The 18,049-nt window shown below is 39.5% G+C and overlaps 1 protein-coding gene across 7 annotated transcripts in view; it reads right to left on the reverse strand.

Annotated features, from left to right (window-relative positions):
- Window positions 1-18,049, reverse strand: part of KLHL24 (kelch like family member 24) — a 51,136-nt gene that overhangs the window by 26,077 nt on the left and 7,010 nt on the right. For 2 of the 7 annotated variants that reach the window (XM_043492962.1, XM_043492963.1), the window contains exons 2-4: window positions 17,732-17,796; window positions 9,909-10,895; window positions 271-455 (exon numbers count right to left, since the gene is read on the reverse strand). In XM_043492962.1, coding sequence (XP_043348897.1) covers window positions 271-455; window positions 9,909-10,828 — 1,105 coding nt within the window. In that variant the 5' untranslated portion in view covers window positions 10,829-10,895; window positions 17,732-17,796. Of the gene's footprint in view, window positions 1-262; window positions 456-9,908; window positions 10,896-14,488; window positions 14,595-17,731; window positions 17,797-18,049 lie in introns of those variants that run through there. The other 5 variants (XM_043492964.1, XM_043492967.1, XM_043492966.1 and 2 more) reach the window with 5 other exon arrangements.

Genomic DNA, 18,049 nt, shown 5'->3' on the forward strand with positions numbered 1-18,049 from the left:
TCAGCCATGGCTCTAATGATTAATGATTAAAAACAAAACAAGAGAAAAAAATATCCATGGCTACCAAATATAGGCATAGGGTTTATGCTCAACACATACTGAGGGAGATGATTTGGTAAGCAACACATAGGCTAGAGGGGGTGAAATTCGTGAAATTTTCATTTCAGCAGCTTCTGGAAGTTCAAAAAGCAATGATCTCCTAAAGAACTGTAAATTATCCAAGGATATTCCCGCTGTCATCACAATACTAAGCTTCCTGGAATTATTTACCTGAAACAAGAATATCGTTCCGTAAAGCACACACTGCGTATTCAGATTTGGTAAATTCTGGGAGCTTAGCCAGTGACTTCCATTCTCCTGTCACAGGATCATAGCATTCAGTGTATGGCAGGTTAAACCCCCCAACTCGTTCACAGCCTCCGACAATGACTATCACCTCAGAATAACCAGTTGATCTAAAAGAATGAAAACAGAAAGACAAAATAGATATTTATTAAAGCATATGTAGCAAACAATATCAGCTTGAAAAACCAAAGTCATACAGTTTTAAAATATGAAAATCTATTTAGTGTGATACTGACTTCTACAGCAATAATTATTTCCTTAGAAAATGGTTAAGGGTTTTCACTGTATTTCCAGCTGTCCCATTGTGTGCCAGGTAACCATGCCAATAAGTGACTTTTTTTTTTTAAATAAATGGTGGAGTTATATTGCATGATTGCTTCCATGAAAAAATCAATTTTTAAAAAGGATTGTTTTCCTCTTCTGACTGAAAATGCAGAAATATCAGAGGTAAAGCTGAAGCCATGTGTGAGAAATTTATATATCCAGTTTTGGAAGTTTCATATAAAATCCATCATATTGAAAACAGTCTTCTGCAAAATTACAAATCTCATAAAGACTCCTGTGACAGTTTACACCTCATTAATATTTCACAAATTTAGAACTAAATATCTTCCAAGTGTTACAGAAAATTTCTTTTAAAAAAAGTTTTAAACTTATGGATCAGACAAACTTTGTTAGACAGGATGTATGGTTGCAAATAGGTATCAGTAATATGAAAGAGGGTGTGGTGATGGAGGGAAACTTTAAAGAAGGTTGAAATAATAAAACCAAGTACCAAAGCCAGCAAATTCAAAGTTAATGTTACTTATCCAAAAAACAAAATAAAATCCAAGATCAAATCCAAACATTTGAAAATATGGAAATGCAGAGTTAAAGAAGCTTAGACACTAACTCTTCTCCATATTCCTGCTCACTTTCCAGTCAAATTCTTAAGAAAACCTGGTACCTGCAGATTATACTTCTATGGTTATAATATAAGCATGATCATACCTCACTACAATATCTCATTCAATATATGAATGGATAGAAACGACCAACCAGCTACTATATATGAGCCTACCAAATCATTAGTCCCTCCCTCAAATTCACTTTTGCTCATGAGCCACCTATAAAAACCTCTCTCCATTTAAGCTTCTCTAGTTTAGGGAAATTTGCATCCATGTAATTACATCGATGCATTGGTGTAACTAACTATATCAAACCAAAAAGAAAAGGAGTACTTGTGGCACCTTAGAGACTAACAAATTTATTAGAGCATAAGCTTTCGTGAGCTACAGCTCACTTCATCGGATGCATTTGGTGGAAAAAACAGAGGAGAGATTTATATACACACACACACAGAGAACATGAAACAATGGGTTTATCATACACACTGTAAGGAGAGTGATCACTTAAGATAAGCCATCACCAACAGCAGGGGGGGGAAGGAGGAAAACCTTTCATGGTGACAGGTTTCAGAGTAGCAGCCGTGTTAGTCTGTATTCGCAAAAAGAAAAGGAGTACTTGTGGCACCTTAGAGACTAACAAATTTATTAGAGCATAAGCTTTCGTGAGCTACAGCTCACTTCATCGGATCCCTTCAATGCATCCGATGCATCCGATGAAGTGAGCTGTAGCTCACGAAAGCTTATGCTCTAATAAATTTGTTAGTCTCTAAGGTGCCACAAGTACTCCTTTTCTTCTTTCATGGTGACAAGCAGGTAGGCTAATTCCAGCAGTTAACAAGAATATCAGAGGAACAGTGGGGGGTGGGGTGGGAGGGAGAAATACCATGGGGAAATAGTTTTACTTTGTGTAATGACTCATCCATTCCCAGTCTCTATTCAAGCCTAAGTTAATTGTATCCAGTTTGCAAATTAATTCCAATTCAGCAGTCTCTCGTTGGAGTCTGTTTTTGAAGCTTTTTTGTTGAAGGATAGCCACTCTTAGTTCTGTGATCGAGTGACCAGAGAGATTGAAGTGTTCTCCAACTGGTTTTTGAATGTTATAATTCTTGATGTCTGATTTGTGTCCATTCATTCTTTTACGTAGAGACTGTCCAGTTTGGCCAATGTACATGGCAGAGGGGCATTGCTGGCACATGATGGCATATATCACATTGGTAGATGCGCAGGTGAACGAGCCTCTGATAGTGTGGCTGATGTGATTAGGCCCTATGATAGTATCCCCTGAATAGATGTGTGGACAGAGTTGGCAACGGGCTTTGTTGCAAGGATAGGTTCCTGGGTTAGTGGTTCTGTTGTGTGGTGTGTGGTTGCCTACCTGCTTGTCACCATGAAAGGTTTTCCTCCTTCCCCCCCCTGCTGTTGGTGATGGCTTATCTTAAGTGATCACTCTCCTTACAGTGTGTATGATAAACCCATTGTTTCATGTTCTCTGTGTGTGTGTGTATATAAATCTCTCCTCTGTTTTTTCCACCAAATGCATCCGATGAAGTGAGCTGTAGCTCACGAAAGCTTATGCTCTAATAAATTTGTTAGTCTCTAAGGTGCCACAAGTACTCCTTTTCTTTTTGCGAATACAGACTAACACGGCTGCTACTCTGAAACCTATATCAAACCAGATATCAAATGCACACTATCTTTCAAAGAGCATGTTGATACACTGTATGCTATTTTAACTACAAATAATTCCATAGGAGCAGGTATCTTATTTACTATGACCCAATCCTGCAAAAATCACACTACCTTGTGTCTATAACAACTGCATGATCTGTCCTCAACTTTGTTTATAAATGATAAAAGTGCTGTATGCCTTTATTTAAGACCATACTTTTTTCACCAAAAGTAAAAACTAGCTGATTACTGTTCTGTTAAACAAGTAAGTCCTTTTTATTTTAAACATTTTAGAAAAAGCAAAGTCAATGATAAACGTGAATGTACCTGGAAATATCAAATATAAATACTTGTCTTAAGAACTATGTTTACACAGTGAGGTCATTTGATAAAATGTTCTCAGTTACACTCTCATAACTGGTCAAAAAACCCAAAGAAAACTTCCCTTCAGCTGCTCCAACCTTGAAGCGATGTCAGGTCCTTTTTTTGTTTTGTTTTTAATGTTAAATGTTTAGTTATCCCATCTTCTTTTTTGAGGAATTAATCTTGGAAAAATATCTCTCAAGAGAGAGAGGGAAGGAATCTTATGAGTCCAGGAAGCATTATTCAGAAAAAGAAATTGGTTTCTTTCAACAGCAAATTTGTCTCATTTTTTCCCCTACAGGCAAATCAAAGTATATGTACCAAAGATACCTACAAAGGACAAGCTTTGGCTATTGATTTTTTTAAAGACTACAATCAAGGCCTTTTGTCACATGAGAAGCTTGTTGTGCATGATTATGGGTATGTTTTAGTCACGGATATTTTTAGTAAAAGTCATGGACAGATCACGGGCAGGAAACAAAAATTCACGGCCTGTGACCTGTCCATGATTTCTGCTATATACCCCTAACTAAATCTTGGGTGGGGGTGTGTGGCCAGGGGGTGCCGTGGGTGCTTGGGGGAGGGGAGGCAGCCCAGGGGTGCCACAGGTGGCAGGCGGGCAGCAGCGCACAACCCAGGACCCTGACGGGTGCTGGGGAGGGGGTGAGAAGCGGTGCACAGCTTGGGACCCTGCTGGGGGGTGTGTGTGCGTGTGTGTGTATGTGTACAGATGATGGCACATGACCCAGGACCCCCTGCAGCTGTAAGAAGGTGTTGGCAGGGTCAGCAGGCTCTCTACCTGGCTCCCCGCCTCCCAGAGCTTGCCTGCCTCACCCCGTCCCATGCCCCAACCCTCTCCCACCCCCAAACTCCTGTTACTCCTGGCGGAGGGGCGTGCTGCGGCCTGAGACTGCCCCAGCAGCGCCTGGTGCAACTGGCGCAAGGGCTGCCTGAGCTGCCCCCGGGATAAGTGCCAGCCACTGCAGAAGTCACGGAGGTAATGGAATCAGTGACTTCCATGACAACTCGCATCCTTATACATGATTGCAAATCTTTTTTAAATTAAGAAATAAATAAGCCAATATCTGTGGATCGAAAATACTGCCTGAGAATGGTGATGCATAGTTTTGCTCTCTCTGAAGGAGAATTTATTTACTAAAATATTTTAAATCCAAACTGAATTTAAAAAACAAACCACACCTGTGGATGGTTACACATGGGGAGATTAGGGCCTGATCTACACTAGAAAATTAGGTCAACATAACTACGTCATTTAGGGGTATGAAAAATCCACATCCCTGCCAACTTAATTATCTAGTGCAGACCAGGCCTCTGTGTAGACAGCTCTAAGTAGGTCAATGAAAGATTTCTTCCGTTGACCGAGCTACCCCTCCTCAGAGAGGTGGATTGCCTACATCAAAAGGACAAAGCCTCCTGTTGGCATATACAGTCTCAACACTGAAGCGCTGCAGCTGTGCTGCTGTAGCATTTCAAATGCAGACAAGCCCCAAGAGGCAGTAGCTAGGTCGACAGAAGAATTTATCTGTTGACAAAGTACTGTCTACACTAGGTGTTAGGTCAGCTTAACCACACTACACAGAGGGGTGGATTTTTCACACCCAAATCCACCCTGAGCTACGTAGCTAAGACAACCTAATTTTCTAGTGAAGACCCAGACCTTAGAATTTTTTGCAAGTGGACAGTTTGCTGTGAATAAAGATAATAGGGATCACGTTAAAAAAATAAAGAGGCAGGCACAAAATACAATTAGGCATAGGCTGTTAATCGCAACAGTTAACTATTGAAACAAAATGCAAATGGAGGTCATTAGAGCTGTGGTTCTCAAACTGTGGCCTATGGACCAGCCGTGCTCCAAAGATTCCTTCCGGTAGTCTAGAAAATGAAATACTGTGAGAAGCAAGAAGGGTGGGCCCAGGAGATGGCATGGAAGGTGGTCCATGAGATCTCTCTGTCATTACGTGGTCCCCAAAATAGAAAAAATGGAGAATCACATTACAAAAGTAACATTAAATCCAGTGCTTTCAGAGAAGAAATTAAAAATCAGATTTCTGATGTACTTCACACAGGAAACTATACAGCTTTCATGACATTATTTGAAGAAGCTGAATTAAACAATATAGACCAACAAATGGCTGCCTGGGTAGCAGTCCTTTAATCAGTTCAAAGAAACTCTGTTTAAAAAAAAAATTAAAAATTTCCACAGACAGAAATTGAGGGATTTTGAAAAATCAGTAATTTTGTCGGTAAAAGCATCCATATTTTGATGCGGCATAAAAAATAATAGCCAGCAGTGCAGTAGTGAAATACAAAGTAATTCACTTAAGAGGAAAAAATTACTGAATTCTTACTTTAAAAAAAAAAAGTAGTTGAGAAGAACTGGTTGAAATGGATAATATGATAATAACCAATTAAAAGTACATCTGGATATATTTTTATTAGACAGGTCTAGTGGGTCTGTGCACTGAAATAAGCAACAACTGTAAGAGTCTAAAGATATTCAAAGCTTATAGTATGCAATTCATATTTTGTTTTGAATACACAGGAGTCCATCCACTAGAACAGGGGTGGGCAAACTTCTTTGGCCTGAGGGCCACATCTGGGTATGGAAATTGTATGGCAGGCCATGAATGCCTAGTGGGGGAGGAGGACTCTATGGGGTGTAACATGGGGGAGAGCTCTATAAGGGATGTTACCAAGGTGGGGGGAGGAGGGACTTATGGGGTGTGGTACCAGAGACTCCTAGGGGCCCTGCCAGCAGCAGCACCAAGGCGGCCATACCAGGACCTGCCATGGGTGGAGGCACCCTAGCTGAGACGGGTGGGGCCGCTGAAGACCGGGAGGGGATTGGGCGTTCTGCTGCATTGGGGGGGGCTGCCGCGTAGGGGCAGGGTTCTGATACCGGAAACAGCATAGTGAAGTCACACCTGCGCAGTGTGGCTCTGCATGTTGGAAGATGGTGCTCATCAAGGGAATTGTGAGTCAGGGCTGGGGAGCGCCAGGTGGGTGGAACAGGGCATGCCCCCAACCCTCGGCTGGCGTGCCAGAGTGGGCCAAGCCAATGACCATGCTCCCTGGCGGGAGCTTGAGAGCCAAATAAAAACATCTGACGGGCCGGAAGCAGCCCGAGGGCCGTAGTTTGCCCACCCCTGCACTAGAACAACATAACCAGATGTCAGTGAGAAGCTTAATGGAGACATGAGAGACGACCTCAAGGTGTCAGTGCAATTGTATTCAGTTATCTGGCTCCCACATCCCCACTTTGTTCTACAATGAAAGCTTAGGGCAGTAGTACTCAATAGGCAGACCGCAGGCCAAATCCTGACAATCAGACACTTTTGAACAGAATCCAAAATCTTTATTTACTTATTATCATCATTATTGTAGTTATTTTTATTATTTTTCTTCCCTGGAGTCTGGACCTTCACTATACTTTGACCAAGAAATTTGGGCCTTAAAAAAAAAAAATCGACCACCCCTGGCTTAGGGGCATAAGGGACAAGAAGGGAGGATCAACAGCTGTCAACCCAAGTGTCATAAACATAAAGGAAAGGGTAACTACCTTTCTGTATACAGTGCTATAAAATCTCTCCTGGCCAGAGGCAACATCCTGTTACCTGTAAAGGCTTAAGAAGCTCAGTTAACCTGGCTGGCAACTGACCCAAAGGACCAATAAGGGAACAAGATACTTTCCAATCTTGGGCGGGGAAAGGCTTTTATTTGTCCTCTTTGTTTAGTGTTTGTTCTCTCTTGGGACTGAGAGAGGCCAGACAGAAATCCATCTTCTCCAACCCATCCTAATCTAAGTCTCCAATATTGCAACCAGTATAGGTAAACCAGGCATGGAGGATTAGCTTATCTTTTGTTTTATGTTAATTTCCCCTGTGTTAAGAGGGAGGTTTATTCCTGCTTTCTGTACTTAACTCTAGCTATACCCGAGAGTTAGGGGAAAAAAAAACTTGTGAATTTCCCTGCAGGAGGTTAACTACCCTGCCTTTAGGTAGAGAAAACTCCAGCTCAAAAAAGAAAAATCCCTTTGTAAAAAAACTAACACCTCTGTCTCCAGGCAAATAGACAGAAAACCCTCTAGCTGCTCTCAGCTTAAAAAACAAACCTCTTCAGGTCTGTGCTTTTGGTTCAAAATGATCTCTGGTTCACAATGATCCCACCGCTCTGCCACCATGTCAGGGTTCCTTCCCCACTCTGAACTCCAGGGTACAGATGTGAGGACCCGCATGAAAGACCCCCCAAGCTTATTCTTACCAGCTTAGGTTAAAAACTTCCCCAAGGTACAAACTTTGCCTTGACCTTGAACAGTATGCTGTCACCACCAAGCGTTTTAAATAAAGAACAGGGAAAGAGACCACTTGGGAGACAGCCCTACACCCCTTTCCTGGGAAAGGCTTGATAGTAATCCTCACCAATTTGTACAGGTGAACACAGACCCAAACCCTTGGATCTTAAGAACAATGAAAAATTGATCAGGTTCTTAAAAGAAGAATTTTAATTAAAAAAAAAGGTAAAAGAATCACATCTGTAAAATCAGGATGGAAAATACTTTACAGGGTATTCAGATTCAAAACACAGAGGATCCCCCTCTGGGAAAAACCTTAAAGTTACAGAAAACAGGAAAAAACCTCCCTCTTAACACAGGGAAAATTCACATAAAACAAAAGAAAAACTAATCTGCCTTGCCTGGTTTACCTATACTGGTTGCAATATTGGAGATTTGGATTAGGATGGGCTGGAGAAGATGGATTTCTGTCTGGCCTCTCTCAGTCCCAAGAGAGAACAAACACTAAACAAAGAGGACAAATAAAAGCCTTTCCCCGCCCAAGATTTGAAAGTATCTTGTTCCCTTATCGGTCCTTTGGGTCAGGTGCCAACCAGATTAGCTGCGTTTCTTAAACCTTTACAGGTTACAGGATGTTGCCTCTGGCCAGGAGGGATTTTATAGCACTGTATACAGAAAGGTAGTTACCCTTCCCTTTATATTTATGACACCAAGTTTTAAATGTGCAGTGATATCAGACAATTTTTCACTTGCTTCAAAAGAACTCAGACCAGAATCCCACAGTTTTTGAACAGCTAGTCAGAAACCAGTTTAAGTATAGAAACATACTGATACATATGCACACACAATCCCCAGAAAAGTTTGATTTGAAACATTAATTCTGGATATAAAACTTTCAGTCGGTTCTATGCTTTTTCCTCACTAACAAAGTTTACATAAAAGTAAAGCAGGAGAAAGAAGAGGCAGCAATACATGGAACATAGGAAGGGAATGGGGCAAGCAGCTATCAAAACCCCATTTTAGAAGAAATAAAAGGGGAAAGCATGGAGGAGGATGGGAGGAATCTGGTAATTGTTACAAAACTTTATCTATTTTTGCAACAGAATCAAATGACAAGGAACTATCCTTTGAATTTAATAATAGATACAGGGAAAAATCATCGCTGAGAGACCAGACAGCTTCTCTCTTTATAAATTACTCCTCTTGTTGCTGCATTCATGATTCAGTGTTTATTTTCATCTTAAGTTTAGTAACAAAAACCCTGCTCAGAAAATGTCTCTGTTAAACATAAGTAGTGGAGTGGAGGTGGGTGTCTCCTTTTTCAGTTCTCTAGTGCAGCATTACAGGTAGCCAACTAACCTTCTCAAGTACCTATGTTATGTTTGGCAGAATTTCCAGGGTTAAACATTTTAGTTTTCCTTCTTTACCATTCTTTCAAGAATGTAATGTTTTTAGCAATTACTTGGGAAGGTATACGGCAGAATCCAAAAGAAATCTCCATAACTAACAGTTCCCAAAATACCACCATTGGCATTTTTTCTCATTTCCCTCGGTAGCAATTTCCAGTTTTATTATGGGATAGTAAGAAGTAATGTTTTAGAATTTAAAAAAAAAAACAGGTTACAATATTTAAACTTAAAGTATTTTCTGTAGCTACTATGTAACTCTGTAAATATGTATATTTGTTTTATTTCATCTCTAAATCTGTTATATAATTCTAGAACTGTATTACTAATTCTGTAAAGTGTTTTATTAAACCTGTAAAGTGTTTTGTGATGTAACAATGGGATTTTCAAAAGCAGTCGCTGTTGCCCGGACTGAAAAACGGCACCCAACTCCTTGATAAGTGTACAATACATTATTATTTTACACTGTAAAAATGAAATAATTATTAAATGGAGTGGATTAATGGCTGCACTGTAATGAGCTGGAATGAAAGCTGCTGCAAGTGGCTTAACTGGGCAACTAGTGAAAAGGGCTTAGAATCTCATCCTGCCAACATCTACACCTGTGAGTAACTTACTGATGTAAAAGTCCTTCCTACTGAATTCTAGGGGACCACTTATCAGTAAAGTTACATATATGTGTGAATAAGATTACTCAACGGCCTACTTAAAGTTAAGCGCGTGAGGGGACCAGGCTTTTGTGTGGATAAGGCAGTAAAAATGCAGAACTCAGTAACACAAAATAAAAGACACTTTCAAATTTTTCTTCTCTATGTTGCAGTCTTGGTTACAGTTCATATCCACTAGACAAACAGGTAAAAAAATCTGCATACAAAAATAATGTTCTTCTACGGCATATCAGAAAAACAGTAAAAAAAATCCTCTCACCTGCGTGGTCTAGTTCTTGGGGACATCATTTCATTTCCAAGTATATGGTATCTTCTTGCTTCATGCAGCAGCTGATAACAGTCTGGAGAATTCTGAATCAGCTGTTCCACTTCCACTGTCTGTACAAAATAGTTAGGATGTAATAAAGGGAGTCTCACATGTGTCAAAAGTTCCTGTAACACTGGCCTTCTCAGATCAACAGCACGGTAAACCCAGCGCATAACTGCTTCAAAAACCATCTCTTCTTTACTAATCACCAACTCATCACTACAAATATAATCAATAAGCTCATCTTTCCCAAGCTCAAGAAATTCTTCATGCTGAGAAACATCCTCAAATGTCTGCAGTGCAAAATTTCTGCATTTGGTGAAGAGTGTTTTTAGTGAGTGTGTATCAGCAAAACGCTGGATTCCCAGGCAGTTACAAGGATCCAGCTGCTCTTCCAGGAACTTGGCACAAGCATCACGCAGAACACTAATTTGAAAAAGACTTGATGTTTCAAAGATATATTGCACATTTTCTGTAGTGATTTTTACCTTGCCAGTGTACACGTACTGTAAAAAGCAATCCATAGCTTCAGCAAAAATGCCATTGATCTCCACCAACATTTCTCTGCTTTCTCTGTGATCATTGCAAAACATAGCTCTGAAGTAGCTACTGCAGGCTGAGAGAACAGCTCGATGACAGGGAAACTCTCTTCCTTCCACACAGATAATTACATCTGTGAACAAGCGGCTGTCTCGAAACTCATTGAAGATCTGGAGTATGCTTTCAGCATGGGATGATCCTGAAGAGAAGTCAAAAAACTCATGACTTGATAAGGACTTTGGGTCCATTTCAAAAACTTTACGTTTGGTTGCAGGGGAATCACGGACCCCTCTATCCTCTCTATTCAGTCTGCGGCCCAGTATTAGTACCATTGTTACATCCGTTGACTATAGAATCATTGAGAAAAGATTTCTGAGTGTCTTCTTTACGATGCTATGGCTAGAAGAATTAAAACATTTTAGTACCCAACCAATCAATTCTGAAAGTTAATGCAATGAAAGAATTATGAAATTTATGAAACTTACATAATACAAAACAAATAGCCTGATCAGTCTAAAATCAGTGTAACTTACACTACTCTAGTAAAGGTCAAAAGTTGTTACTTGGCAAATGATATGTGACATCATGCAATGCAATGAAATATATCCTACTGTAATACATACACACAAAGAACAGAGTTAAGGTTGCTGAGGGAACCATAATTATGAATACCCTAGCCTTTGTTTAATTGAAGTATCACCCTTATATCAAGCTTAAAAATGTCAAGAGGCTAAATCCTAAAATCCTTACTCAAGCAAATCTCTCGGTTGATATCAGCAGGAGTTTGCCCGAGTAAAGACCTCAGGATTTTGCTATACAGATTTTTAATCTGCTTCTTACTATGGTTTACAAGCCCCTAGCACAATGTAACTCTGATCTCAGGGCCTCCAGTTGCTCCTGTAATAGCACTAATAAAAGTAATATTAAAGAAGACTGAAAATTTTAAACTAGAAAAATTGCAGAGGGAGGCTACAAATCACATCTCTATCTTTAATATACATCAGTACCACAATACAATCTAGGGAGTTTAATGATTTTGTTTTCCCAGTGACCATTCTTGATCAGCAAAAGCAAATGTCTTAGCTCTTCTTTCTTATCAGCAAAACCATCAGTTAATCAATATGTTAAGGTGAAATTAAAAATTAATACAGGTTGCTAATGTGCATTTTGGAAAAAAATACTTAAAATTCATGTTGAAGCATAATGTAGATACTGCAGAAAAAAGGCAACCATGTGAATAAGTATCAAATAATAATTATGTATATTTGTGAGAAATCCATTATGCAAGCAAATGAATAAGGAGTCTTTGCATCTGGAAGTAAGAAGTGGGGGCTACCTAGTGAGTTAAAGGAGAATTTCTGTTTTCTGACAGAAGTTAACTCCTATCTAAAATTTATAAGCAAAGACTACAGTCGAAAGCATTGTGTCATCATCAATATATACAGCTCTCTCACTCATACACAAATTATGTTAAAAGAACATTATTAAGATTGCAAAGTCAAACACTCAAAGGTTAGGAAATGAATTAAGGTTGCCTGTGAATATAATACAATTAATTTGCCTAGACACAGCCTGGTGAAAGTATATATGATGATCATCCCTATAAGCATAGCTCAGTTGGTATATCTTTTGATTCCCGATTTTTAAAATCAACTGGACTAAAGCCCTACCAAAAAACCCCCCAAAAATAAACAAAAAACAAAACAAAAAACCAAAAACCCCACACCCTACTGGGAAGCACTCCTGCACTAACTTCCATAATTCTAAGTACATGGATTTATTTTTAAACTTCCAGGAAGATGTATCTTAAATTATTTAAAACTTGTGCAAAAGATTTTTTTTTTTAAAAAGGATTCTAAGAGATTATGTTAATTTCCTCTCATTCCCCAGAGACAGTATGGAGACAGTAAATGCTGTTTTTAACACTAATTTTATTTCCTGACTACCCAGCATCTTCAGAGCTGCAGAGTACTGAACCAAAGTCTGGCTACACTATCTCTTAACATAGAACAAAATGAAACATACTTTTTTTTAAACAGGCTTTTTATAAAGCCTTTTTAGAAGACACTATTCTTGACTGTATTCTGTAATACAGTTTCCTCACTCAGACAATTTTAAAAAGGAACACTATAAATATACTAAACATGTCATACTGTTGCTTTTTACATAGGGCTCAGTTCTATTTCAGACAGAATTTAATGAAAACCTTTAGAAATTATTTACAAGGTAGAAAATACTTTTGATAAAGTCATATCAAGGCTACAAAATAATTATCCTTAATTTGGATTAACACATAGATTACATGTCAATTTATTGCCTAAAGAATACTGTTGCATTCAATGTAGCATTTTCAATAAAGCTTGCTAAAGCACCCAATTAATACTGTGTCACTTGATATTCTAATCTGTATCTCTACAGCCTATCCAATTTATTTTGCAAGTTTTACCCAGTAGTGGGCCAGATGAAAATATTAAACTCACCAGTTATACTGTTTTCTAAGGAACTAAAATATGAAATTGCAGAACTACTAACTGTGGTATGTAACCTATTGCTTAAGTTAGCATCTGTACCAGATGACTGGCAGATAGCTAATGTAACACTGATTTTTAAAAAAGGCTCCAGAGGCAATCCTGGCAATTACAGTCCAATAAGCCTAACTTCGATACCAGGCAAACTGGCTGAAACCATAATAAAGCAAAGAATTATCAGATGCATAGAGGAATGTGATTTGTTGAGGAAGAGTCAATATGACTTTTATAAAGGGAAATCATGGGCCACCAATCTACTAGGATTCTTTGAGGGTGTCAACAAACATGTAAACAAGGATAATCCAGTTGATATAGTGTACCTGAACTTTCAGAAAGCCTTTGACAAGATCCCTTACCAAAGGCTCTTAAGCAAAGTAAGCTGTTATGAAATAAGAGGGAAACTCCTCATGTATTAGTAATAGGTTAAAAGATAGGTAACAAAGGATCGGCATAAATGGTCAGTTTTCACAGTGGAGAGAGGTAAAAAGTGGGGGTCCCCCAATGATCTTTATTGGGACCAGCGCTTTTCAAGATATTCATAAATGATCTGGACAAGGGGGTAAACATTGTGGTAGCAAAGTTTGCAAACAATTCAAAATTACTGAAGATAATTAAATCCAAAGCTGACTGCGAAGAGTTACAAAGGAATCTCAAAAAACTGGATGACTGGGTAACTGGACACTGGATTTATGGCTAAGGCTGCAAGTTTGTCACAGAGGTCACGGATTCCGTGACTTTCCATGACTTCTGCAGTGGCCGGTGCACCTGGCTCAGGGCAGTTCAGGCAGCCCCTGCGCCAGCTGCTGCTCGGGCAGTCTTGGGCCACTGTGCCTCCCCCCACCCCCGGGGGTGACGGGGTGAGCCGGGCTCTGGGCAGCACTTACCTGGGGGGTTCCCCGGAAGCGGCAACATCCCCATCGCTCAGCTGCTATGCGGAGGCGTGGCCAGGTAGCTATGCACCCTGCCTCTGCCTGCAGGCACCGCCCCCGCAACTCCCACTGGCCACGGTTCCCAGCCAATGGGAGCCACAAAGCCAGTGCTCAGGGCGGAAGCAGCTCACAACCCTCCCACCCCTTCCAGCACTAGTGGGGTCCTAGGCTGCATGCCGCTGACTGCCCCACTCCAGCACCCAGGCCACCCTCCCCCAGCACCCGCCGCGCCCCCAGGCAGCCCCTCCCTCCCAGTTTTAGTCACGGGTATTTTTAGTAAAAGTCATGGACTGGTCACGGGCTGTGAATTTTTGTTTACTTTCCCTCAAGAAGAGCTCTGTGTGGCTTGAAAGCTTGTCTCTCACCAACAGAAATTGATCCAATAGAAGATATTACCTCACTCATCTTGTCTCTCTAATATCCTGGCACCGACATGGCTACAACTACACTCCATACATGGGTAACCAAATGTCAGATGAAATTGAATGTTGATAAAGTATAGTGAATTGGAAAACATAATCCCAACTATACTTACAAAATGATGGGGTCTAAATAGCTGCTAGCAGTCAAGAAAAATCTTGGAATCACCGTGGATAGTCCTCTTCAAAAATCTGCTCAAAGTGCAGCAGCATCAAAAAAAGCTAAGAGAATATTACAAAAGGGATAGGTAATAAGATAGAAAATACCATAATGCCATTATATAAATCTATTGTATGCCCACACCTGGAATATTGCATGCGGTTCTGGTTGCCCTATCTCAAAAAAGATATATTAGAATTGTAAAAATTACAGAGAAGGGCAACAAAAATGATTAGGGATAATGGAACAGTTTTCAGATAAGGCGAGATTAAAAAGACAGTGTTCATCTTAGAAAAGAGATGACTAAAGGGGGGAACATGATAGAAGTCTATAAAATCATGAATAGTGTACAGAAAGTGAGTAAGGAAATGTTATTTACTCCCTCACATCACACAAGAATCAGGGGTCACCTGATGAAATTAATAGACAGCAGGTTTACAACAAACAAAAAGGAAGTACTTCTGCACACATCACACAGTCAACTTGTGGAATGTTGTGAAGGTTAAAAGGATAACTAGGTTAAACAAAATTAGATAAGTCCATGAAGGATAAGTCCATCAATGACTATTAGCCAAGACAGTCAGGGATGCAACTCTGTGGTCTGAGTGTCCTTAAATCTCTGATGGCCAGAAACTGGGACTGGATGACAGCGATGGATCACTTGCTAAATTCACTTGAAGGATCTCGCACCGGCCACTATCAGAAAACAAGATACTGGGCTAAAAGGACCATTGGTCTGAACTAGTATGGTTATCTTATGTTCTTATATTGAGGGCCTAATCCTGCTACGTTTACTCATATTGGGATTAATTGTACAGTAAATTCAGGCTACTCAGCATAAGAAAGTGTGTCAGAATTAGGATTTATATCAGCAGTAAAAAAGGAAAGTGCAACTGTGAGAATATAACTATAAACCTAAAGACCTGATTTTGATATAACTGATGTAAATAAGAAATAACTTCAATGAAGCTGGTGGAGTTAGGTAAAACTAGCATGTAAACAGAATCATGGCCTTCGTGTATAGCATAACAGGGCAAAATTCTGTTCATTTTATTCCCATGAGCAATCTTATTGATTTCAATGGAATTATTCACATAAGTAAAGAAAGCAGGATTTGGTTCTTATTAAATTGACAATGTTAAGTTTTAGCATGCAATATGCCAAGCAATTCATAATACTTGTTAATTGCTTAATAAGGGGCATTGTGTTTTCAAGCCACATACCTCAACCAACAGTTCTCAAACTTCATTGCACCGCAACTCCCTTCTGACAAAAATTACTATACAACCCAAGGAATGGGGACCAAGGCAACCCACTTTGGGGTCCCGAAGCACAGTTTGAAAACCCCCGACCAAAAATGTTCGATCCTTGAGGAAGGCAATGTGCCTCTTCTATACTTTGTACAGGGACGAGGACAAAAGTCAGCAATCAATTAGTAAAATAATACTAATGTGATAAATAATAAAATACAACTTCATAAAAGTGCATGGTACTCTAAAGAAATGCTCTCAAGAGCTACCAGACTTCTTTCATTTCTTTAAAGTACCATACACTTTTATGAACTGTAGTTTATTATTTATCACATTATTATTACTAACAAAGTATATCACACAAATGATACCAAAGGGGGGAAGAAATTAGGGAGAAAAGCAAATTACAACAAACAAATAGTAGACTTCACTGCTCTTAAATGTATTAGATTGCAATCCTTGTCCTGCTGAATTAAAAGGATATATTTCCACTAACTGCAATGGGAACAGGAATTAGTTCCTAGAATTCATACGTACTGTCCTTTCTATGGCCTTTTTTAGGTAATATCAGAAAAATATTCCCATTGGTGCTACCACCCATTCAGTTGCATTAGTGTTAACAGGGAGAGTGGGGGTGGGCCCTAGGGCTTGTCTACACTTGAAAGTTAACATAGGTAAATTAGGGTGTGAATGTAAAGTGCAACAGCTGTTCCTGACTAACTCCATGTTACTGGATTCAAAGTGGATTAAACTAAACAGGAACAAGGCACTATTGTTCCTGAATAAATCTAGGTCTACACTTAAAATTTAGATCGACCTAGCTATATTGTTCAGGGGTGTGAAAAATTCCCACATCTGAGTACCGAAGTTAAGATGACCTAACCCCTGATGTATGTGCAGCTAGGTCCACTGACCTATCTACGCTGCTCAGAGAAGTGGACTACCTTCAGCGACAGTAAAAAAGCCCTTCTATCACTGTAGCGCCTGTAGTATAGACATGGCTTAAGAGTGACCACACTATTCCTGAACATCTCCATGTGTACGCAAACCCTAAGTGTTGAATTTCAGGTTCTCTGCAACAAATTTAACTAAAGCTAAAGAGACAGAAACGAACAATCTCCCAAAGAATAAAGTTTCTAAGCAGCCCCTACATCTCCAAAATGACATAATGCAGAGAGGAAAATAATGGCAAGACCTTGTGTAAATCTTTATTTACATGGAGCGTCACACGGAGGTAACTGGACTACTTGTGAGAGTAAGGGATGACTTGCATGAGGAAGGTTTAGCGAGACTGGGCCTTAAACCAGCACAAAGAAGGTATATTCATTTATTGAATCAGAAAAAACAATCAATTTTGAGGTCACTTTAATATTTAGGCCCTGATCCTGTAATAAACTATGTGAAGGCAAACCCTGGAGCCAGGCAGAGCTCACTGGAGAACCCAGCTCATAAATTTTCACTGTTCCAGTACAGCAGTCTTTCATGTCACTTTTATGATCCCGTGTTATGAAGTGCACTATACATCAACTGTAAAACACTGCTTCGGTTTATAAGATTTGTATAGTGGGTTAATTTTTTTTAAACCACATTTTAACCCATAATTTGGATACGCTTAAAATTATATGAAAGGAAAAGTTTGACAGATGTGACATACTTTTTGTGCTTCTGTAATTAAAATTGGCAAGAAAATTGCTCCCTAACATAATCTTAATTATTTGTATTGCACAAGGGGACCTAAAACCTTGAAAACCCCAGGTACTTCATAATAAAAAAAGCTTTACTTAAAGCCTAGCCAAAGGTTAACTGAAAAAGGCAAAAAGCTGTTCCAACTTGTTTTTATCTATTCATCTTTGGTATTCACATAGTACCAATCACTGTTGTAGCTAGCATTTTTCTGGTGGCCCTACCATTTTCTGTAAAAAATAAATACTGTAAATATTTAGCCTTACAGTTGTGAAGAAAACTTTTGGAATGTGAACCACTGTGCTTCTCTTTTCCTGAGTCTGCAGACAACCTGAAACAATAGATTGGAGAGATGTGAATTTCCCCATTCATCTAAACTCTTTGGGGCAGGGACCATCTCATACAGCTCCCCCATAAGCTTCGATTTCACCACATTAGCCCATGTTAAAGTCTCTGCTGTCTAAGGGCTATGCTACACATGGTCTGATTTAGAAACAACTGTTCCTGAATAACGCCATGGGGTAGGCCTGATCTCTACTACAAATTTACGCCAGCATGATTATATTGTCTAAGAGTGTAAAAAA

This window comes from Dermochelys coriacea, chromosome 9 (genome assembly GCF_009764565.3).
Source record: "Dermochelys coriacea isolate rDerCor1 chromosome 9, rDerCor1.pri.v4, whole genome shotgun sequence".
Classification (NCBI taxonomy): Eukaryota; Metazoa; Chordata; order Testudines; family Dermochelyidae; genus Dermochelys; species Dermochelys coriacea.